Source organism: Cygnus atratus, chromosome 3, assembly GCF_013377495.2.
Source record: "Cygnus atratus isolate AKBS03 ecotype Queensland, Australia chromosome 3, CAtr_DNAZoo_HiC_assembly, whole genome shotgun sequence".
Lineage (NCBI taxonomy): Eukaryota > Metazoa > Chordata > Aves > Anseriformes > Anatidae > Cygnus > Cygnus atratus.
The window spans coordinates 35179785-35205252 of NC_066364.1; the positions used below are offsets into that span (position 1 = coordinate 35179785).

At 42.9% G+C, this 25468-nt stretch overlaps 1 protein-coding gene across 1 annotated transcript in view; it reads left to right on the forward strand.

The window, feature by feature from the left end:
• SH3BGRL2 (SH3 domain binding glutamate rich protein like 2) overlaps nt 1–23212 on the forward strand; it is a 44904-nt gene extending 21692 nt beyond the window's left edge. The window contains exons 3-4 of the mRNA XM_035559454.2: nt 17739–17819; nt 18948–23212. Of these exons, the coding sequence (XP_035415347.1) occupies nt 17739–17819; nt 18948–18956 (90 nt within the window). The 3' untranslated portion in view covers nt 18957–23212. The remainder of the gene's footprint in view (nt 1–17738; nt 17820–18947) is intronic.
• The last annotated feature ends 2256 nt before the right edge of the window (nt 23213–25468 follow it).

Sequence of the window (25468 nt, forward strand, 5' to 3'; positions counted from 1 at the left end):
AGCTTGAGACTTCTCTTTTTCTGCTGAAAGACTGGTAAGCTTGAGAGCTTGCGAATGTGACAGCAGATCGATGGGTGGACTGATTTGTCTGATGGTGTAAGCTGCAATAACTTCTCCATCTGCTAGTGCAAGCTGCAGTGGTAGTCTTTGACTGATACATTAAGAACGGTGCCATATGAATGTTTTATTTCCCTACTTAGCCAGCAGCCCTGATTTTTGGGCGCTCTTATAGTCTGGGAGAATCTTCCCAGAAGTTAGACTCATAACAAAATGCTGTCAGAAGACCAGAGCTGGGTCCTCTCTGCCTTGCTACATTCTTTCATGCTCCAGCTGTGTCACTTGCATATCCTTTAGGAGGCAGGTTTGAGGTGCCTGCTAGACTAGTTGGTGAGGTTGACAGATTTGCCACGGTGGATGCATCAGGAAGCAATTTTGTAAGGTTTGTATGTGAATTTGGTAGGAGGTTGAAACAGGGAAGTCGGGGTCTGTGGTCACAATAGCTGGACCAGAGTAAATGTGGGCACTGTGTAGGTGTCTGACTGCAACGTGATGGAGAGAAATCCGAGCAGGTTCTAACTTACCCCTGCCTGACTCCACCGCAGTGCAGCTAAGCTGCTTGTGGCTGCTGGGTGATTCAGATCAGCTGAGAACCTGTCAGCTGCACTGCGGTGGGTAGCTTAAGGCAGGAAGTGCACAAAGAGTGATCCAGGATCCTCTGCAACAAACAGACTGAATATGATGCAGCAGCTAATTGGCTTTCTGAAACAAGATATTTAACATCCCTCTATATATTTTGTATTGGCCTTTCTTGTTTACTTTCTACCTCAGTTATTTAACTCATATCTTCCTACTTCAGGGTAAGAAATATCCATTAAAGAAAAGTATCTGGGACATGGAAGGAATTTTAACACTCGCTTATGGAGCAGCTTCCTCACTTGCAAATAACAATATTCGCATTGTTCAGTGTGATGTTAATTTGTCGGAGAAATATGTTTTTTTAAGCAGTTGTTTCTTATCCTTTCTGCATCTCTGCAGCTTTTCTTTATGGTATGTTTTAACTTAGTCTTAGAAATTGCTGTTTGGCATTAGCACGGCCGAAGATGTCATGCAACATGTGAGATGATCTTGTTAATCTGTCTGCTCAGCTGATAGCTGTTTTCAGCGGAGTTAATCCTATTACTAGACCTCACTGGCTGCATGAACACCTTTAATGAGCAAACATGCTTTGAAAGAAACTGTGTATTTTCTAGGATGAAGGAAAAAGTATGTGCCAGATCTCCAACATTCACCATTCAACCTGCCGGCATTAGTTAATGAAGTTCTCAGGTAATAAATTGGAGGCAGAACATTAGGCAGGAGACAAAGGAGGTAAGTACTGGAAAGGAGGTTGGAATATCACACAGAAGTTAGATGAAGTCAGCAGACATTGCACATCATGTCTCCATTTTGATTTCCACAGTGAAGGTTTTCATATGTTTATCTTGGCTACATTTAAAAAAAATCACTATTAAATAAACTAAAAAATAGCCACCAAGATTTCTGTTCATTGAGTTAGTGAAAATTGTAGCTTATCATTCCTGATTTGTGTCCAGGCAATTTCTAATCTAATTTGCTCTATTAACAAACACTGTCTGTTTCTTTGCCTGCCAGTTCTACAGTCTCAGCACGCTACCAGGAAACTACCTGGGTACTCATTTTGGCTTACATGTTATTACTGACAATACAGACTGGTCAGATCCATTGCTGTTTCCCTAAATGTATGAGGGCTAGACAAGCAAAAGCAAAGTATACTCTTTATATTGTTTATGCTCTTTCAAGAAAGATGCTTGAGATTGTGATGTAAGAGCCCTGGCTCCATGTCATGCTTGCAGCCGTACTGTTTCTTCTGTGTTAGTAAAAGCATTAATGTTTGGGGTGTGGTTTTTTTAGTTCCTTCTGTCTTCATTTTTCTGGGTAGGACATTTACCATTTGAAACAATCAATTTTCATAATGTAACTGCACTGTAGAGGAAGTTTGTATTCAGTGTTTTCAGTAACTATCCAAAAAGGCTTGGTGTCAGCTATTTGAATATGTATAAGCAGTTATAAGGGGAAAAAAGGCACAAAAAGATGACCTTTTATTTCACAAAATAATGTTTCTTGTACCACAGTAGGAGGGATCCTTCTGGTACTAACAGACAAACTCCATGTTTTGAAGTGTGAGCGAGACCTTGAAATTTTTCTGAGTTGATATAATTGCAGATACGATCATTAATCTTTCTTTTCCTTTTCTCTGTCTTCTGACATCTACTCCCCAGTTTTTTTGGTAACAAGCTTAGCTAATAGGATTTTGAAAAAAGTAAGGATTGTTTTTCAGCAAGAACCATTTTTTATTTCATGTGAACAAACTAGATAAGAGCTGTGAGCACACAGAACACAAATCACTCTACTGATAACCCAGTGTTATGTCATAGCAATGTCACTCTGATAATTTACATACTTTTGTGACTTTACAGTCTGTTGTTTCATCTTAGTGGCATTACTGCAACCTTGTAAGTCTTTGAGAAGAGTCTACATTTCAGTCAAATGGGACACACGAACCTCATTTAATTTACAGTAGTGTAAATCTGAGATTGCTGCAGTTACTTCTTGCTTTAGCTAGTGCTATGCAATAGTTAGAAAATGTCAGTGCCTATTGTGTGTTCACAGAGGGAACTCACACATTTTGCTTAAGAAAAAGTAAAATTGAGATACATTGGAAAGGGCTACAAAAACTGGACAAGTAGAACCATTTTTCTCAGTAGGAGCTAGATAATATTTTGATCTCTGAATAAATTTTTGTTTGACTAGCAATCTAAAGGTTTTTGATTCAGGAATCCTGAATCAGGGGTGATGTAGGGATCGAATGATGTGCTGTATATGAGACCTTCAGTTAACATTTTGTTTCATGTAATAGTTTATACTTCTTTGGGTAGCTCTTTCTAAAGCAGTTTCATCATGTAATGAAATCACAGATAATCACGAATCTTGGAATTGAAGAAGGCATTCATCAAATTTTAGTCATTTTAGGATGACATTTGGCGATTCTGCTATGTGCCAAGCTTTAACCCCTTTCTTTAAGACATTGGCATTATTCTAATTTGGAGAAAAAAGTGCTTATTAGGAAGGCTAGTCTATTTTCACCACTATTTATAGTACTGAGACACTGACCTGAAGAGTTGCATTGTTCTGTTGGCTTGCTGCCACTCATTTACTATAGATTTCTCAGCCTGTGTCTATCCAGAAGCCTATGATGATTGCTTTAAAAATCTTTTCTTTCCTTTTTTGTCTTTGTTTTTTCTTCCACCAGGAGGTACCATGTGACCTTTTGACAGCAGGATTCTAATTCTCTCCCTTACTAAAGTGTAGATTGACATTTTAATCTTACATTAAATGTCCATCTCTATCATTTTTCAAATGAATTTCACGGGAGTCCTTGTGTACAATAATGGAGGGCAGAGCATTGACCCCTGCCAGCAGCTAAGCACCCACACAGTTTCTTGCTCACTCATCTCCCCTTCCCCCCTACCTCACCCAGCAGAAGTGGGGGGGAGAATAGGAAGAGCAAAAAGCAAGAGAACTTGTGAGTTGAGATAAAGAGAGTTTAGTAGGTGAAGGAAAGGTGGGGGGAGAAAGAACAGGTGATGCAAAGGCAATCGCTCACAGTGTCCAAAAGCAGACCAGTGCCAACCCAGTCTCTGAGCAACAGCTACCTTGAAAGAAGAACATTCCCTCCCAGCTTTTATTGCTGAGCATGGTGTTATATGGTATGTAATATCTCTTTGGGCAGTTTGGATCAGCTTTCTCAGCTGTGCCCCCTTCCAAACTCTTTGCCCCCCTCCAGCCCTACTCATTGTGGGGGGTGAGAACAGGGCACAATGAGAAACAGGCAAGACTTTGATGCTCTGCAAGCACTGTTGGGCAACAGCCAAAACACTGGTGTGTTATCAAGACTTAGTCACAGATCCAAAACACAGCACCGTGTGTGTGCTGTAAAGGAAAGTTAACTCTGTGCCAGCCAGAGCCAGTAAAATCTCCACTGCTTATTTCATACCTTTTGCCCCACCTATCCAATATATCCTCATTAACTCCCCTCCCTGACAGTCATTTGATATATGCAGATACAGTCTGGGCCATCCCCATCAGTCGTCCATTCACATGTCCATCCAGTTCATTTGGTCAGCAACTTGGGATCCATCTGGTACAGTGGTCATTCAGGAGACATGGTGTGTTGGGTTGGGTTGAATTTTCTCCTGAGGTTAAATCTCCTTGAGATGCACTCCGCATTTCCCTTTCCTCCTGCGTTACCAACCAAGTGCGTTGGTTCTTGAGTGAAAGGGAAAGGTTTGCCTTTTCCTAAGGGAGAAATAACCCATGCTGTCTTTCTCAGCCACTGCTCTCCACAGCAGAGAAGCTTTACCCACTTGCTCGATTGTGGCACATTTTGCATTTATGGATGACCTGCGTAATGGCTTCAGTGGTCAGGTCCACTCCTCAATCGCAAGCCCATCTGTACATTGCGTGTCCTCCTAGATGTGTCATGGGCCCACTGAGCTGTGAATAAATAGTTCACCCTTATGTTCCCACTTGAGGTCCATCTGAGCCATTCCAAATCTGGCAGCCTGGTCTTCCTGCTGATTGTTTCAGTGTACTTTGGTGGCACGGCTCTCGGGCATGCCATTGTCTACATGACGTACTTTTACAACAAGGTTCTGCACCCAGTATCTTGCCACAGTGCAGCATCCCAGATGGATCTGCCTCTGCACTGCCAGTTAGTCTGTTTCCAATGCACAGGCAGCCCCTCAGGGCTTTTACCACTAGCCAACAGTCAGTATGGAGATAGAGTGCTGGTCACTTTTCCCTTTCAGCAATCTCTGGATAGCTTTTACTTCTGCAAACTTACTCAATTCACCTTTTCTTTTCACGGTTTTGGTAATGTATTGTGTGGGACTCCACACAGCAGCTTTCCACCTCTGATGCTTTCCCACAGTATGACAGGACCCTTCAGTAAACAGAACATACTGTTTTTAGTTTTTTGTTAATTTATCATACAGTGGGGCCTTTGGCCTCCCTGGGTAGATGCTTTGAAAACGCTGCCTTCTGGCCAGTCCGTGATCTCTTCTTCCTGTTCCCTGGCAGCTGTTTTGTCCTTTGCTAAATGAGCTGACCTATCCTTCCATTGTTTCTTCTTGACTACAGGAGTGACTGTTAAAGTTGAGAATTAGATCTCTGATTTAGCTACAGTGTCCGTGTGTCTGCAGATCCACAGGCCCTCACTTTGTCTGTTTGCGTGTCCTCAGACCCACAGATCACCTTGCTTCTTTGAGGGGTCTGGACAGTGGCTTGGTAAGCAGAGGTCAGGCTAGAAGCACACAGTGCTAGAAGATGTGTCTCTTTGGTAGCATCAGGGCATCCTTCCTTCACATGGTCTGCCTGTTCAGCAGGATTCCATGTCTGTCTGGGCATGAAGTCCCAGACCATCAGAGTTGAAAGCTGCTCTAAGTACCTGCTCAAATTCTCCCACGCGCCTTGCTGCCCTGGAATTGGTTGCCTCGGCACATTCCTGTGTGACATCCCCAGCTGGCTGGTTAACCTTATGAAGAGCCATAATCAGCACAAACACAAGCAGTATGGTTACACAGGGTTATTCAAGAAATTGGAGGGCCATTGCAACAAGGGAGGAAGCAGAAGATGACTTTCATCATTCCTCCACAAAGTGGCTCCTGGAGAAGAGGAGAAAGGACTAACTGCTGATTTTCTCCACAAAATGGTTCGCAGAATACTGGAATGGCAGCAGTGCAGGGGCCAAATACCAGATTAGGCTCAAGGCCAGTGCTTTTATTATAGCTCTTCCAGGCAAAGCAAAATGATAACACAGCACACAGCAACATTAACAACCCCTGGTGTTTGATGTACAGAAAGAAAGGGAGCAAGCAATGGAGCAAGTGAGGGAACAAATAAATCAACATCCAGAACAGAGAAGTCAACATTGTGACCACCAGCAGCAAGTAACAGGTAAACAGCTGTAAGTTCAGTCTGGCACACACTTATCAAATCTTTCACTGTCTTGAAACCTCTGAAGTCCCTGTTCAGGAGCCAAAACAGATTGCTGTCGGTGCCTAAGGAACCACACAGCTCATTGTTCACACCACACCTCCAAGCAGGACAGGGAGGAGAATAGGAAGAGCAGAAGTGAGAACAACAGGTGCGTCAGGAGAAACATTTTAGTAAGTGAAGGTAAGGGGGGGAAAAATGACCAAGTGATGCGAGGTGGTCCCTTACCACATCCCAAAAGCAGACATCTCCAGCATGTCTCTGAGCAATGGCTACCTTGGAAGACAACCCCCTGCCTCCCACATATTTATTGCTGAGCATGATGTTATATGGTGTGGAATATCCCTCTGGCCAGCTGAATTCCTCCCAGCCTTACTGCAGGTGATGCTGGGGAGCAGAGTAAAAAACAGACAAGGCCTTGATGCTGTGCAAGCACTGTTGGGCAATAGCCAAAACACTGGTGTGTTATCAAGGCTGTTTTAGTCACACATCCAAAACACAGCACCATAGGGGTTTCTGTGAAAAAAATGAACTGAGTCCTGGCCAGATCCAATAAAAATGAGAAGATGAAGACTGTCGTTCATTTTCTAAGTTTACGCTATTAAATCCTTTGCTTTCAAGGTTACAGGAAAAAAAAATCTAAATGTTCTACCTTCCATTGCATATTTATCTTACACAATCAGATCAGTTAGTTAGCTTGTGAGTTGCTCAGATTTTTTTCTAAAGAATCAGTGATAGGATACACCATAACACTAACTAGTCAGTATCCTGCAAGTTAAAAACACTATTTAAAAAAAGATAAGTAATTATCTTGCTTAGTGCAAGATAAAAGTGCTTTTTTATATAGACTCCGGAAAGTCCAGACAGATGGAGGGGTCACTGTGGACTTGCGCATTAGGGCTAGGTTCACAGAGGGAGTGTAGCATGATGCCAAGCACTGACATGCCTAAATTTTGGGTATGTGGCTTTGGAGTAGAAATGAGAGTAGAAATTGCAGCCCCTTGGTAGAGCTCTAGCTTCCTCATCTGGTTGGTGAGGAGCCACAGATGCATGTATCCAAACAGGATGTGAAATAGCCCCAACATTGGGCATGGAGAGTTCTTAAAGCAGCAAGCAAGAAATGCTGGAAAAGTGGTGTCTGAAATTAGGCCTGTACCTCACACCTCCCCCTTCTGTTCTCTCTGATATCCCCACAAGTGAACACACAGCCTTCTTAGGCTAGAAGTGAATCGTGGATCTTTTCAGAAGATAGAAAATCTCCACTTCCCCGTGAAGCTGCACTCTAATTTTAACCTTACGAAGCTCAAGTTAGCACACTGAAACAGTGACAGTTTTATATGCACAAAATCTGCCACTGGTATGAGATTGCCTGTAATTTAGGCCAACCAAAATTAAGGTGGGAGTTTGAGCTGAAGGGAAAATATTTACATAGCAGGCTAACTCTTCTTTCTTTATTTTTGTGTTCTTGGAAGCTGCTCAGATGGTTTAGAGTGTTAGGGTAAGTAAGCACTGATAGAGTGCCTGGTGGGCACAGCAGCAGAGACAGGGACACATGATATTTATTGTCCTTCCCTGAAATGTAATACATGGGTATCAACTCCATCAAATCAGTGAAGGTCTATAGACAAGAAAGAAATCAAATACTCTGCTGAAGGGGGTGCAGTGTTCTTGACAAACTATTCAGTGCACAGGGAATTACTGTGGCACTGATTTCTCTACACTGTTAAGTATCAGTCTCTTCTGCTATTTTTTTTAAGATCCTGGAAAAAAAATCCTATACATTTTTTCTTCCTTTTTTATGGGTGTAAAATAGCAATTCAGTAACCACTCATTAGGAGTAACCACTCATTTAGAGGAAAAAAGAAAAGGGAGGATCTAAGAAAACTTGGTTAGAAACCATCCCAGAATTTCTGTCCTGGACTGTTGTTGGGGAGTTTGTTTTACTTCTTGTACAGGTACACAGAGCTTGAACTCTGTCTCTTTAGGTCGTCAAGCAATATGGCATAATTCACCTATAGCATGCCGGCTGTAGTGTCTTTAGGTGCCAGGGCAGTTGTGAGACTAACCTGGTATCCAGCAAGCCTACATTTGGTTCCCTGCACTTGTGCAGATGTCTTACCCAACTCACTCAGCATTTTGGTGGTCCCACTCTGCCTTTAGAAGAGGGATAATCTCACTAGATACAAGTTAGTGTGAATTCCTCAAGGATCATATACTGTCTATTTAGATTAATGATTGATTATGCTGAAACTTTTTTGATAAATTAATTTTTCAATTAGAGCTAGAATTTCCTCATATGGTCAGTTTAAGTTGTTTGTTGAAATCGTTCTTAGCCACCTTTTGCAGTTGTGCATCCACAGACCCTAGGCTGAATGTGAGTGACCTGGGGACAGTGGCATAGAGCTGTTTGTCTTCTTGATGAAGCCGTTTCTCAAGCAAGGAACGTAGAAGACAGAGCTGGTGTTGGAAAGCAGCCCCTGCCCAGACGTCTTCTCCATGCTGACAGTACCCAGCAAGTCCACATTTGGTTGTCTCCATCCTGACTGCTCAGGCCATTTGCAACGTCCATACAGCTGTAGCTTACAGGCTGTATCAGTGCTTTCGCCATCCACTTCTCCACTGCTCTTCCATGTTGCAAGACAAAGAGCTCTAGCTCTGTGTGTGGTATGTATACAAGGAGCACAGTGCCAGAGGCAAAATGTATCCAGCCTGCCCAGCGTTAGAGATTAAGAAGGTAGAAACTCAGCAACAATAAAGTAATCCAAGAATTTTGTCATCCCCAGAGCAGTTAGAGTTAGTACCAGTAATGAATCAGTGCTGCTGTTTATCCTGTAGCGGAGAGAGTAAACTCCTGTTGAGAACTGCAGTTTTCATCTGAACTTTTTTTCTCTGCTTTCTAAACTTCACAAAGAGCTGTTTCAAGGTAAAGTTGCAGGTATTTTCCTGTAAACCATCCCACCACGTGAAGATGATAGCTGTCAGAGATTTGATACAACTTTAGGGACACCTTAGTCTGTTTTCAGACACTATTTCCAAAGCATAATAGTATAGGGTGTTTATGTATTTTAAAACAGTTAAAGAAGACCAGTGTAAAATTAGAACCATCACCTTAACAGAACATAGTAGAAAATACCACAATTTTTGTCTTTATTTTTTTTTAGTTGCATTGATGTTCTGCAGAACTCATGGATAATCAGTGTGACATACGTTACTAGCAATTTTATTTGGGATCCCAATTCTCCTTTGCATGAAATCGAAACTTTATATTGTGCCATAATTTCTTGGGGAGAAGGGGTTTATTCTTGAATGGGTCATGATGACTTTGGTTATTGGCTTTTAGAAAAGGCCTGGGCTAGTAAAATATACCGAGGAAGGGATAAGAAAGTGTGTTAAATGGCTGTAATACTTTGAGGATACGTATATTGTACAGGAAATAGATGTAGCAGTATATTGGAGCAATATCTAGTGAGGGTTGTGGTTGTTGTCAGAGAACAAGAAGGATGAAATAAATAATTAAGTGCACCATTGCACCACTTGTAATCATGGTTATATGGTTATGTTCTAAGAAACGCTTTGAAGATGCAGCAGTTATAGTTCATTTATAAATAAACATGGTGTTAATACATCGCATCACCAGTACAGTTGGTGTGGCTTTCTTCTTTCTTTAATGCCTTTCCATTTCTGTTCTTCTGTGAAGGAACCACAGAAAGCAAAGAAAAGGTTAAAAGATGGTCCCACCGGTGTCTCATTCCCCAAATAAACAGATGGAAAGGGAAATCCTTTGTGTTTCATTGAGCGCTCAGAGGTGTCACCTGATCTCAGGAAGAGTAAAATGTTCTAAGAGGAAAAGCGACTAAAGTGGTTGTCATGTCCATTGTAAAGTTACAGCTGCCTTAAAACATGTCAAAGTTGAGAGAGGTCCACGCAAAGTTCTGTGCAGGTTGGTTAATTTATGTCTTTTAGCCATGATTTCTTGTAAGAGGATGACTACCATTGCTCGCTCCCTGAGGTTTCAGTCCCTCCCCCTTCTCCAACTCCTGTCATTGCCAGATTTGATAATATTCTTATCTAAACAGCTGGACACATAAAATAATGAGCTAGAAGGTGCACAGAAGCGGGGCACCTGTTGTCATCCATAGCACTTATTCTGCCACTGTTTCCCCCTGATTTCCCCCTGCCCAGGTGGGCACGCTGCCAGTTGAATGTCTCGATTGTGAGAAGCCCTTCGGCACTCGGACGCCCTGTGCAGAGGTGCGGGGTGTCAGCTCTTGGACAGCTGATGTCTGTGTACCCAGTCACGGTTGCTGAATGAATGGCAGACATCATGGCAGCCTGCTTTTGGCATGCACTGTCCAAACAGTAGAGCTGTAGCTGGCATGGGACTCCTTTTTATTAAAGCATTTATTTTTGCAAGCCTACAACTAGGGAGATTACGGAAATAACCATCTAGCCCTTAGGAGAAGAGTAGCAGGTTGCTTTGTGGAATCAATTACATAAGCTCTTTAAAAATCCTGTCCAGAGATCTTATCAGAAGGTTAGCTAGTGGAAAGCTGTGTTATGTTTTGACCATCCTGTGTCGTGTAGACGAGATCTTCTTATTTTTGTGTATCTGTAATATTGAAAACAGGCTCGCACCCATGCACACGCACTCGTTCTTCAAGGAGAGCTGTGCTGAGTAAGGCTTTCCATTGTAATCCTAATCAGATCAGTGAATGAATGTCATCTGTCCCAGCGAACTCAACTGCCCTTTTCAGGAAGGATGCTAACAGCTCGTTCTCATTGGCATCCAGCATTAACTCAGGCAGCAGCAGAGTGCTCGTTCAGTGCATTTAAATTACGAGTTCGCCATTATTTCTTGTAAGAGCAATTACCTTGCCCCTTTTAAAATAATGGAGAGATCGTAATCATACATTAAAAATGATGGCTGAAGAGAAACAAATTAAAAAAGCATGGCAATAGATTTCTCTTTAAGTGCTGTACGATAATTAGTACATTTTTTAAAAAAATCTATATAAAAAGCAATCGAGCTACATTTGGGCAGGTTGCTTGTTTTTCTGCTTCTTTGTGTGGCAAGCACCTGATAAACAATGAGGATTTGTCTGAGATGTTTAACAAGCTCACTCTTTCTCTTCTTGTGATTTAAAAGCAAACACCAACAAAGCCAGCCTGCTCTTTTAAAGAAACTTCCTGGGAGGAATTTTACTCACAGTCACTGTCTGAAATGTCATCAGGTAAAATGTGCTCCTACTCTGAGTTGCAGCAATGTGCAGGCAGTATCTGTATAATTGCTAACTGGTAAATGAAATCTGCTTTGTGTTAATGGTTTACTTTGACCCAGTGTCATCACTCTGTTGTTATTATCCTTGAAGCACAATTATTTACACTGGTCTGCAGTACTGGCAGTTTTAACTTTGGTGTGCAGCAAATAGTTTCTCCCAGCACTGCCAGTGTTTATTTACTAAAGGCTCAGTGTACCTGCTTAACAAAACGGTGGGCCAAATTATTTATGGCAGTGCCTGCAACCACATCACTACAGCGATCTGGTCTGCCAGCACTAGGCATACAGCACACTTAAAGACTCCACATCACAGTCGAGCTCCTGCTACCACTGGAGCCAAGTTAATCTTTGTGAACAACTTGGCACTTGCTGCTGGAGGAGAGCTACCTTGGAAGTGGCATTTCCAAGGAAGGGAGGATTCCCAAGGACCAGCAGCTTCCTACTGGATAAATTGGCATAAAACCCACGTAAATGCCAGGATGGCATAAGGCATTTGTGTCATAATAAGGCATTAAATCCAGATTCCCAGAATGTATGTCCACCATCTCAAAGATTCAGCTGCTCTTACCTCACTATAGCATTTGGGCAGTGGATGGCTGTTGGGATTTCTGCATAATCTAGATATTAAGAGAGTTCTCCTGCTTTTGATTAATCTGGTTGTAAAGAGGAGCAAAGCAACCACATCTTTTATTTTCAGGATAAGCTGCAAGGATTCAGATTTTGAAAACAAAGCTATGTAAGTGTGAGGCTTGCTATGTATTTTTCTTTTACCAGAAAATGAAATGAACAGTAACACTTGACTTTGCTGATTGTTAGAAAACTTTGTTTAACATACAACTTAAGATAACACCCATAGCTGTAACTGTGTGAGGCTGAAGGTCCACCTAGCCCAGATCTGTCCTGGTAGTGGCCATAAGCGTGAGCCTAGAACAGACTACAAAGAAGTCAGGCATATAAAATACTTCCATTGAGTATTCTCTCTGACTCTAGCTATTTTTCTGAAGCAAGTATATCACTTCAGCTTATTTAATAATTCTTATTACATTCCTCTTGAACCGCAGCCTTCTGGTAAAGCCACATCAACATGTAGCATGCCTAGCGCGCTTTTGCAATGAGCCCACTGAGCTCTGCATCTATCTCCGACCGTCCTGCTGCCACAGCGAGCTTTACAGCCTTCCTCCCATTACCACCTGGGGTGACTTTGCTTCTGAAAACCTTTTCAGCCACGGTCTGCCTCTGATCTGGTTAAGAATCACTCAGCAGGAGCAGGGAAAGCAAAGACGAGCTTTATGTTGCTTTATGCAAGGCCAGCAAGATTTTGCTTGGCTCCGAAGGTGAGCTGTTGAAATTTCAGTACAGTTAGCTGTGTTTATTTTCCATAAAATGAGAGCTCCTTAGGTCAGCTAAGCTGTTCCCCAGCAGCTCTCACAGCACCTTTCATGCTGTAACCATTCTGCTGGTAAAACAGGGGCTGTGTCTTGCTCAGACAGCATGGTGATCAAGCTGCCGCTGCCTTTAAGGGTGAGGAGCCAGGTTTAAAGCAGTCAGGTGGTTGGTATCCTGTTAAGAAGTATTTTCTAACTTGAAATAGCTTTTTACTCACCTTATTTATAGTCCTGCCGCTTCTCTGTCCCCTCAAACCATCCTAAGATGTATTTTTTATCCTAACTGGCATTTATCATTCTCTGTAACCTTTTATACCTTCATCTTTGTGATTTATCACCTGTATTTTTTTTTTTGTGGCTTTTCAACTTCTCCAGAGGGATTGAGCATCACTGCGTCACTGATGATTCATGTCCACTGTCCCCTTTGTTTTATTAGCCTTAATCAGCTACCGAGTTTGCCAGGATTTTATATGTTAATAATGTGTAATTAGCAGCTCTGGAAGGCACCAGGGATCATAATTTAAAGCAACACGGTCGAAATGATGTTTGTGCGCAGGGTTGCCCTTTGAAGTGGTGCAGTGGGTGGCAATTTGCCACACTTGTGTATTTTTAGGCTAACAGCTGCTTTCTCAATGCCTCCAGGGGCGAGACAGCGCTGCTTTGCTGGGCCCAGCGAATCCCCAGTGCCTGCGGGCTTGGTAGAGCTGCTTGGTGCCGTGGCAAGGGGACTGCAGTAACTCGCTACTGGCAGCGAAACCTGGTGCAGAACCAGGGGACCGCTGCCATGCCAAAAGCAGGGGTTGGTGGTGGCCTTCCTCTGTGCGAGGCAGTGCCCCGTGGAGATTTTTCAAGGGGAAGCTCTTGGCTTGCAAGTGGGCTCGGGTCCTGCCTGTGTATGAAGCTCCCAGCTTCCTCTGAGCACGGCACCATGTGCCTTCCTCAGCCTCTGCTATCAGCAGCAGGATGTTTGTTACGCGAGGTAAGGATTTTCACGTCCCCACTCACTGAGTTAGTGTCTTCGCACGTGGCCCAGATCTGTGCAGACCTTTTCTGCTTATAAAGGTAAGGCCAAAGGTGGGATGTGTTTGGGACATCGGGCACCTTGCATGTGTTTCCCAGAAAGCCAGTGGTGCCCAACTCCTACCACACACCAAAGATTGATGAGTCCTTGTGGTTGTGGTACCAGAGATCCATGTTTCTCAAAAGTCTCTTAAGAAACTACCATACTACAGTATATTTTCCTCAAATTTTATAGGACTATTATACATTTTAATTTTTTTTTTTCATATTTGAATATTTTGGGATCATATGTTTTCATTGCAGCGATTAACAGGAAAACTCAATTTGCAATTTTACTGCTGCTTTATTTAAAAGTAAGATGCTTCTCTCCCCCCCCCCCCCCCCATTAAAGCATGACAGTGTCAATAACATTTTAGTATGTTTTGTAATGCAGATATTTCAAACCATGGGGGAAGTTCCTTCTAGCTGATCATCTCTTCTGGTTGTTAGAATTTCAGAATGACTGAATAGGTTGGGGTTTGCGCTCTTTCCATCATGCTCTTAGTTAAGCTCATTGTTTAATCTTCAGGTTTCTTTCAGTAAGTTAATCCAGCTTTGATCCAGTCTGCAAAAATGTGGAAAAAACCTATGGGCACTTCTGGAAGTAAAAATTGATAACTAGCACTTGCAGAAAGCTTTTAATGATTACTTCATGGAGGCTGAGGTAGGCACATGTTCACAGATACTGGTGGATTCGCGGAGTCACAAAGCCGTAGTCAGAGCACGGAATGCAGCCCTGCTTCTTAGCATGCCATTTTCCAGCTGTGAATCCCTACCCTGTTTTTCTTAATTAAGAAACAAAACAGAGCTCGAGAACGGTGCTGTGAGGTGATGACTCACCCAAGCAGAGTCTTCTCTCGGACACTGCTGAGACAAACAGGTCACAGGGGATTCAGGAGAATTGCGTGTGTTCTTCAGAGGAAAGGGTGCTCTTGGTGGGCAGTGAAAATGATGTCTGTCTTGAGCCATGCTGCTGCAGAAATGCTTGCAATAGCTGCCTGGATGGCTGCTTATAGTTTGCCGGGTTGTAATGAACAGCTTAAACCAATTTGAACCTGCCCTGATACTAAAAGGGTTCTTCTCTCTCTTCTGTGGGTTGTACTTGTCCAGTGCTGCCCTAGCTTCAGCTGCACAATAGTGTGACACACCTGTAGATGAACCCAGTGGAGAAAAACAAGGTTATTTCTCAGATCAGGTGCTGTCTTCACATGTGGTTGCTTATCTAGCTCATGTCCCTCATGGCTTTTCATCTGTTGTAGCAAAGCCAGGCTGCATCTTCCTCAGATTTAACAGCAGCCATGCATTTTTCAGGTCTTGTTCTTAGAGATCAAGGGCTTAATTGAACACCCCATGGCAGAGCTTCAGTATTGCTGAATTTACTACTCATTTACTACTACATCATTGCTGAATTTATTACTCATCTAGGTGTTTAATGAGCACGTGGTTCTCTTTTCAGCCATGGCATTGTTTGGGTTGCTTCCAGTACTGGTTCAGTTTTTGCTATGGCCTGGCTGTTTTATTTGGATTTACTTTGTGGCAATTAATTTATGTTAATTATGTTCAGTTTATATGTGAATTTATGTTAAATTAGAAATTAGCATCAGTTCATCACCTTTAATGATTTTAATTGATATGTCTGTTTCCTCTGTTTAATTGTATGTTTAATTTCAAAGCTAGGCAGAATGGACCACACCTAAAATTAACAAAGAGGGAGCTTAAAACTGTGTCTAATATCTTCACATGTTGGCATTTTAAAATGTAATAGTAATAGTTCTGTGCTCATAATGATAAGCAGCATCTGTCTGCAAAGCCTGTTTTCCTGTCCATGCTGCTGATCATTGCAGGAGATTCTACCTTCCTTTGCTCCAGAGCGGCTTTATTCCTACAAATGCTTCATTCCCTTGGCAGTGAAAGCAAATAAGCTTAACTCTTCCTGTAAAGCAAAGTGAGTAGGTGGCGTTCACTGGAAATTAGGCATCACGCTTGGAAAAAAACATGGAAGTGAAAAACAGACGGAAGAAGTGCATGCGCTCTCTCTCAACCTATTAATGTACGAATATTGAAGGGAGCAGTAGACATGAAGTCTTGGAATACTGGCCTGCCACCTGGGTATAGCAAAGCAATATGCCATCTTTTAAGAAGGCAATGGCAAAAAGTCACCTTAAGAAGAAGGTTTGCTTCTTCTACTTATGTCAGCTAATACATCTGAGGCCTTATGAACATCACGGGCTTCTGCTGACCTCTTTACATCTTTGAGAGCAGATGGCTTTCATATAGACGTTGGACTGGGAAAGCACGTAGCACGAAGTATGGCTTTTTCTAGGCTCAAGGTACTTGACTGACTGCAGCTGCAAAGTGACACTTTGCTGGGACAGTGGTGTTCACATCGGTGCAGCAGTATGCCAGTGTGGAAGTGCTAGGAAAGTGGCTTTGGCTAGTGCACCATAAAGGTTTTGAGAGAAATTCTGTGCATCTGCGGGATGATAATGGATCTTGTGGGAGTTGCAATGGTGACTGCATATTTTCTGTCTGAATGATCTTTTATTTTAGGTTGGTGGAAGGAAAAATAGAGAACGGAGGGAGGTAAAGTCTCTATCTGCAAGCACACACTTTCCTTTCAAAAGCAAAAGTGGAAGGAGACAAGTGGGCAAAGTAGTTACTACTAGGGGAAAATTGAGATCCAATTTCAGGGAAGGCACCTTAAACTTTAACAATGAGAAATGAGCTCTCAAAAAGCAACAAGATCAGAGGATAGGAGCCAAAGAAGTGCTGACGTTAGGGGTCAGGGGCATTGTGAACAACTGTTACGCAAGTGGAAGGTATGTGGAGGCACAGGGACTACCTGTTACTGTTCTGTATTGAAAGCATGTATGTGCATAGTCCGTATTTAAAGAATTATCTCTTGTTGAATGCTTTTAAGTTAAGCATAACTACTAATCTTAGATGTTTAGGGATAATTGCTATGTAATGGTGAACACACCTGAAATCTCCCAACATTTACAGAGTATTTTACGTGTCAGAAGTGGTTAAATAGGGATTAATATTTCCACTTTATGGTTATGTGGAGGAGAAAAGGAATCTGAACTGGGTGCTTTATTGTTTGCTGGTGGTCATAGAGGAAATATTTACCAAACCTCTAAGAGAATCCAAAACTTCCTGGCTTCTCACTGTGTGCCAAATCCATTCACTAAACAGTGCTCTGTTTTCATCTATTCCCCTTCAAAACTGAAAACTGTCAGCTCATCTGGTGATAGAAGAGTAGCAGGTGTCCAGTGCAATAAACAAATTGATAAAAGTAGTAGTAACACTTTGAGATCAAAACCTGTTCTTAAGCAGTTAAAACACAAAGGGGACATAATTGTGATAATAAAGCTTTTTTTTAAAAAAAATCTTTCTATAAAATAAGATTCCTTATGGTAATATTTTATATTTAAGTATGTGGTTGTCCAAGGTTGAGATATGCTTGCTGATTTCAAAGGATAGAGTAGTAATGAAGTCTTCTGTTCCACCAAAGGAGAACTATGGAGTTCAGTGGCCTTAGAATTTCTCCTTAGAGGTTTCCATGTTAGTAAGTATTTTGTTTGCTAAAATGCAAGTTGAAAACCTCATTGGAAACTTACTTGCATTGTTTGGCACTTAACTACCTTTAAAATATTCCCACAATAGATTTCTTGTTCATGCAAATCCATGTTTATATTTTTCTGTCAAATAAAGCAGTGAAAGGTGTTTTAATTAAAGCATCTATGTGTTTTACTTTGCCATCAGAGTTGCTGATATCACTACCTTTTAGAATAGCTGTTAGGTTTGCATAGGACAATGCAGGTAAGTACCAGTATTTTCCTGAGCGTTATTGCATATCACCCTTTACTCTAACACATGGTGTGGGAAGATCAAGCAGGAAAACATGAATACAAATGTTCTCATCTTTTTTTTTTCCCCTCTAGGATTATGATGGCTTTTTTGAATCAAAGGAGAGCAACACTGTATTCTCCTTTCTTGGACTGAAACCTAATTTAGCATCAAAGGTCAGTGTCATATGGCAGGCTTTTCATGGGATTCTTGAAATATTGAGACTGGGCTGTCCTTGAACTGAATGAACTCACTGTGACCAGCTATGCACTATAGCTGTCCGTACATATCAACATCATGCTAATGAGGTAACTGAAACAATTGCAATGTAAAGCATTTTGTAAAGCAAAGTGACACTAAGCATATACATGAGGTAAGTTGAGACTGCAGGTAAATAATGTTTAATGAGTACATTTTGCTCCACATTATAGTAAATTGCAAGCAACTGACATACTTAACAGGACAGAGCTAGGGTCTCGATCACTGGAATATCCAGAGTTTGTGTCACCAAAATATGATCATGCTGGACCAGCCTGGTTTAGTGGCCCAGCCAGGACAGCATTTGTTCATTATGCAGTATTATTTTTTTAAATGCTGAAATGATGGAGCAGACAGGAGTTGTAGCAACTTTTTGGATAAGAATTAAATTTTAAAGAATACATATATGCAAATCAGAAAAGAATTTGAAATTAAGCCAGTTAACATCCTTCTGCGAGGACAGTGAAATAGATGAGCTTTTATTGCCATATGGAAGCCTGAATGATCCTGGACACTTGTTCAAGAGGCTGTATGGTGCCCCTTTGGGCAGTAGATCAGACACGTAGGAGATTATTTTTTTCCCTTTGCTACTGTAGGTATAGCTATGTTGGGTAGCAGTGCTGTTTCAGGCCTAGATGGTAGTTCTTGGCTATCTAGAGAGTTACTTCTGCCAGCAATTCATTGATTTCTGGATCCCCTGGGGAAGAGGAGTAGGAAGGAAAGTCAGCAGGGAACCACAAAAACAGGTTATTTTTGCAGTCTGCCTTGCTTTGGTGCTTGAACAATTAGTCCTAAGAAAAAGATGCTGTTCTGCTGCAGTCAGAAGTAGCAACTTCTGTGCATCTGTGTTCCTTGGAAAGAATCTGATGTAGTCCTGGAGGGTTGTCTGTACAAACTTGGCCACATTGCTGCACCAGTCTGGTACTCTTGCAGAGGGATGTGTCCTTAGCTGCTGTGTGAATGTGTGAAAGTCACAGATGCAGAAGATGAAAATGTATTCATGGCATTAATAATCTTTTATTTATTCTTATTTTTCTTTTAAATAGGAGTCATAACCCTAGAAAACATATCTGAACTATCAACAACCGCATCTTCTGGATGAATGACCCTGTTCTTCAGCACACGACAGCTTCACTTATGGATCACTGTGATAGAGCAAACAAGCATCCTTAGTAGTAGTCTGCTTGCCATGAGACGGTGCTCTCCAACAATACGGAGTTAATAACATGTATATGGAATAGGATTAAGTCTGGGCTACTGATCTTCCTTTTTAAAATATTCACTGTTGGTGTTTCACTTTTGTCTTTGGATTGCTTTTGCAGCTGGCACTGATATTCTAATAGACACATGTTTAAAGATAAGAAGTGGAAGTGTGGGGCTCTGTCATTCATGGGTATACTCTCATAGTCAGGTTCCTTACCTTTTTTAATCTTTCCAGCTACTGAAAAGCTGAAGGTAGCTCGTCATGACAGTTAAAGTACTGGTGGTTATTAGAATGTTTGTGCTAGCTATCATTCAGAGGGTAAAAACTGTTGATCTTAAGATCTCAGTCCAAGCCAATAACTGCTGTATTTTTGCTATACATTTATTTATTGTTATGTTTATGCTAGATCATGTTTATTGTAAGAAACACGGGTTGCTAACCTTTTTCATGAAACCTTGATTTGCCTCATGATGCACATTCCAACTGGTTGTTTAAAAACAGTTGTTATTGTGGAGGGGGTGCCAAAGTGAAATATTTTGACATGGTTCCTTTTCCAAATGAAGGTGAAAGGCAGGTGAAAACACTTGGTGGAATTATACTTGGTAGGTCAGAAGAGGTCTTATAGCTAAAGATTACATTGGTATTTCTTTACTGAGAAAGACTTAACACCCAAAATTGGAACTTTATAATTGGACTGTCTTAAAATGAATTTTTGCCAAAACTTTGAGTCAATTTTTAATAAAACACAGCTCCACCATTAGACACAAGGAAGTCAGAAGGACAACCAATTATGTGGGAAAGCTTCTTTGCAATGCCAAGCCTCGGACTGTGGCTTGAAGGAAGCCCAGCTTCTTGTAAAAAGTGTCAGAAAGCAGCCCTGTCTGTGTAACAAATCACATGTTCTATTAAAATGAGTAAGCGTGGCATCCTAGTCAGGTTAGTTGGAAAGGACAACTGGAGATCATCTGGTCCAGCCTTCTCAAAAACAGGGCTGACACCAACACTAGCTCAGGTCAGTTGTGAGGTTGTTTAGCAGTGTGTTAGAAACATCCAGAGCTGGAGATCTTGTAACCTGTGCTGATGCTGCAGTACTCTCCTAGTGTCAAGCATGCACTCCCTGGTTGTAATTTGTGGCCGTTGCCTTTCCTATATTTTCTGTTACTCATGGGAAGAGTTTGGCACCATCCTTTTTGTGCCCTCAAGATAGTTGTAGGGCATTATTAGATCACCTCTTAGCCTTCTTGTGCCAGACTAAACAAGAATAGCTTCATTAACTTCTGTTCGTAGGTTCTGCTTTAGGCACCTGGCTGCTTTGGTGTGGTAGAGGGCTACTCTCTCCAGTTTCCTCACATCCCTCTTGAACTGGAGAAAGGTCCCCAAAGTGGGCGCAGTATTTTGGATGTGGCCTCATCTGAGTAGAGGGGGATAACAACTTTGCTCAGCCTGCAGGCCACACTTGTCTTGAAATAGTCCACTGCATTTTCCCCCTCTTTGAAGCAAGTGCACTGCTGGTTTATGACCAGCCTGGCTTTCACCAAAACCCCAATCCCTTTCAGCAAGGGTTTTACTCTGTCAGTCACTTCCCAACCTTTACTGATGCCTCACCACCCCCAAGGACAGAGCTTTACACTTAGGGAATACCTATATGAATTTTCCCTTTAGTATAAAGGCAAGAAAGCTTTGAAAAAGGAGTTGTTAAGTTTTAAAAGATGTCCATCCACCGGTTAATTTCCCTTCAGATCCTCTGGTGCCTCCTCAGCTCAGTTAAAGGAACTAGATGGATTAAGAGCACGCACAGATTTCAAGTCCATGGTTGCATTTACTAGTCAAAATCTTCATTAGAGCACCTTCTCTAGAGGACTCCTTAATGGAGTTGATAATGTGCATATATATGTGTGTATGTATGTATATACAAGTATATGTATATGCATTTCTAGGAAGTATGTTGTATGTAGTAAGTTATTGTGATATTCTTGTCACCATTCCCATATTTTGATGAGACTTGAACCTCACTCTAAGAAGGGAATGTGACATGAGGCGGAGCTGTACATTAACAAGTTATATATAATATTCCTAAAAATAAAAAAGTTAAAGAAAAATATTTAACTTTGAAAAAAGAATACAGATACAAATTTACATAATTACGCAGTTAATTACAGAGAAGCCATCCTGGATTTATCATGTACTTGATAACGTTGTAAACTTAGAAAACTGCCTGAAGTCCCAGTTTCGAAAAACTCACATAAGTGGGTAAGTGTATCCGCTGGAGTAATCCTGGGTGGAATCCCAGGCTTACTGATGCGGAAGGCAAAATCACACTGATTTCTCCAGGGATGAAATTAGTTTCACAAAACTCCTCTTGAATTTTGATAGTCGTAAAATTGAAGTCTCCAGTTCAGTGGAGAGCAAGTTCTGCTGTGGCTGTTGGGCAACAGTGGCGTGTTTCAGAGCATGCATGTGGGTGACATTGGCTGTGCAGAGGACGGCACTAGCTCCAAGCACATCCTGCTTGCTCACATGGATCGGCAGTGCAAGTCCGACGGAGTGTTTGCTTTTGAATTGTATGTGGCTAGCTTATAAAAAAGAGAGTCTATGTGTTGCTTGAGTGTGAATTGTGTCTGTTGTGGAACAGCCTTATTTTTGTAATGAAAGCAAGCAGAGTTCTAGTTTGTTACACAAGATGATCTGGAATTTTTTAACCAGTTTTGTAATAATGAAATGTTCAGGTAACAGAAAAGTTCTGTGGAAATGAGCCATTTATTGAAAGAAATAGCAGATTCCTAACGTTGTGTAAAATACTTGGTATAAAGGTGTGCTTGAGAACCAAATAATCCCAATTTTTAGTTAAGATTTGTACGTACCCCGCTCTTTAGAAGGGAGAGCAGTGTGAATTAAATTTTAATCTTTGTACCTAGCTAAAGTTGCTGCGTGGGTTTACGTGCACCCACACACTCACTGTACCAGTGGCTTTGACAGAGATGTTCTTGTTGGTGCCACACACTACTGGATAGTGCCTTGCCAGAAGGAGGACTGGCGCAGGATTAGCGCAGGATCTTCTCAGATGTGCTTGACTTTGAACTCAGAAAGAGGTAGTTTCTATTATTACTATTTTTTTTAATAATGCAGTAAACTGATGTTGGTGAGTCAAAAGACACGTGCTTTGTAGGGCAGAAACAGTTTTTGCTGAGTCTTCTAAACTCTTGATTTTTCTTAGTATGGCTTTCTCTCTTTTATTATTTTATTGACTGTTTATAATCAAACCTTCCAAGGAAGTGGACATGGAGTAAAAAGCCCCTAAATCCATCTTTCTGCTTTAAAATAGCCATCTTATTCAGGTGTTGAGCGGCCCAAGTGCTATCACTGAAATGAAGAGGAGTTGCCAAGCTCTCAGCAGATTTCTTGGTCATCCCTCCCTGCCCCTGCCCCCAGTCAGGCCGTTTATTCAGGGAGTCCAGTTATTCTTGGACTACCATGCTTCCGAAGTAGGAGCCTGAGATGTGAGGCACGAGAACTGCTTCACAGCAGTGTAAGAGCGGGGTCTTCACCAGCTAGTGTCAAATCCCATCAGACTTAGGGGACTTGTCCACCGGTTTCACTGGATCCTCACGTGCATGGCGCGTGGAGGAGGGACCCCCGGGTACCCGCCCTGTGAGGCGAGCAGGAGTGGCAGACACAGGGGCAAATGTCTTGTTTGCAGCACCCTCAGCAGCGGTTCTCACACCGGCCCTTTGGCTTGTGGCATCTTACGTGAAATCACACCGCTCCCCCCGCAGCACGGCCTGGCCTTCACTCCCTAAGGGATTTGGGAGGGGAAACAGAGAACAGCTTCCTGGGAGCACCCCTTCAGCCAGGGCAGATCCAGCGCACTCCCTTCTTTGCCTCTTCCTAACATGCTTCGTCCCGTCCTGCGTAGACCTGTGCTCAAAGCTTCTCCCAACCATTCCTGACGTCCCTGTGACGCAGCAAATGCAGACCTGGTGTTCCCCTCCCCAGCCTCAATGTTTCGTATCTCGGCGGGGGAGGGAGCACGCTGCATCCCAGACTGTGTACACGTGGAGTCTTAAATTATGTGTTAAAGCCGTGTTCATCAAATAAAAAATGTTACTCAGAAAAGACTTTCGGGCGGTGTTGTTTGTGCCACAGGAAACAGTGACAAAATCCAGGTCTTTCTCCTTGCTGCAGCTCCCTCTGGTGACAGCCCGGTTCGTCGGCAGATGAAAGCACCTCAGAGCGAGGCACCTCGGAGGCTGAGCCTGGCTCTGTATGGTGCTGAGCGGCTTCAGTCCGTGGTGGCTTAGCAGGAGCTGTGGCCTGCAGGACACCTGCGGAGTTATGGTCTAGGTCCTCCCCAGGGAATCAGCAGGAAGGGAGAAGAAAAAAAAGTGTGACTTCCTGTCTTCTGTGTTTGTACTTGGGTGAGTTGATAAATGCTGTGGAAATAAAGGATGGATCCTGTGGGGTGGTTTGGGCAGTGTTTTCCAGTCGTCCCCTCCAGTTCTAGCTGCACACATCCGTGTCTGAGAGAGGCCACTTACCTCCCAGGGAAACCATGAACTCCCGGTCATGATTCATTAAATCCCTGTGCAATATTCAAAAGGAGTCGTGTTTTAGAAATAATGCAGTTAGTTTAGTTTAGTTTATTATATTTAGAAATAGTTCCTCGTCCCTCTAGAGGAACTCAGATGCAAAACGAATGCAAGCAAGTGTGGTGAGAGATAAAATGCTCACCAAATGGCACTCACTCTTTCTTTGCACATCCACCACAATCGATGAACGTTGAGATGTGTAAAACTAATCTGAAGCAAGGACTGAGCCCAGATGTCTCCACATTACTGGACCTCCAGTAAATAAACTTGGCCAAGTTGGTCTCCTGGGAACCAAAAGAAGAAATGGATGGAAGCTCAGGTTTGGCCTCATTTGCCTGGGCCTACCTGAAGCTTTCATGGAGTCATTAAGGTTGGAAAAGACCTTCGAGATCATTTGGTCCAACCATCACCTGTCCAACCCAACATTTGTCTGACTGGAGTAAGGTGCAGAGTGATGCTGGTGGAAGAGAAACCCACAGAGGGGGATCAGGTGCAGGAGAATAAAAACAGGCTGTGGACAAGGGGCAGGAGCAGATGGGGTCTGCTGGAGGTAGAAGCTCTTTTCTGGTCCATCCTGCTCCTCTAGCAGCTGCCAGCCATCTCCTCTTCCCTCAATTACATGCTTACACCCTTCTGGTGGGAGAAGGGTAATTATCAGGGCTGATGGCTTTTGTGTGTGCTTCCAAGATAACTTCAGGGGCAGCCAATTTTCCTTCCTCCCTGTAAACACATGTGCCACTTTCTTATCCACAAGGAGCACAGTGCCCTGTCACTTCCCACACACTTGCATGGCACAGCACCCAAACACCAGCCCCTGTCCCTCCATGTGCAGCATCCGTCCCTGCACAACCCCAGGCCTGCAGCCAGGTGCTCACAGCTCTGCTGTGCCACAGTGTCTGGAGAACCATCGTTTAGGTTGGAAAAGACCTCTGAGATCATCTGGTCGGACCTTGAAGAGAGAAAACGGTCTGAGTCTTTTCCTTTTAGCTTCTCTCAATCGTAATTTTTATGTGCTTCACGGGGGGGGGGGAGGAATGTAGGTGTGAAGAGGCAGAGATGGATGACGCACCGGTCAGCTTTTCAGATGTGAGGACTAAGAAAGCTCAATTACTTTTAAGCCTGGCACGAGCAGCATACTGATGTGTCCACGTATACATTTTTCATCATTTAATTATAAACTCCCTAATTAAAGCTATACCTGGAGAGGCGTCCAGCTCTTTCTACCTCAGCTACCTCTGCCAACGTACCCAAACTGTCCTCGTGCAACCGCTGCCGGGCTCTCCCTGCTGGCTTGGCAGAGCCCTTTGGCATCGCCTGCTGCCAGGGCAGAGCCTCGCCGCTGGCTCTTGAGGCCCCCCTGGGGCTTTACCCCCCTGCAGGAGGGGATGCCCAGGCTGGCACAGCCCGAGACGTGAAACAGAGCTGGCAGAAAGCAATCTGCAGGCGGGCACTTTTCGCGAAGGGTTTTAAATATCGGTGGTGGCAGTGGGAGAAGACTTTGGGATTATTTTTGGCACCCAGATGGTGCGGCGAGGCTGCGTGAGGGGGCTGGGGACGGCTTCCCCTGCTGGCTTGCCCCGCAGGGAGCTGATACCCCAGTACCGTGCCTTACCAGGCACAAGTACCCATGGGGTTACCTGCCATGGGTACGTATGGTTCCCTGCAGGTAGTTCTGCTGTTCGCAGGAGGAAGGAGCTGTGCGCCTCCTGCTCACCCCACTTGCCTCCTATTCACTTCTTTTGTTTAGAAGGGGACAAGCCACCGTCACTGCCTCTGG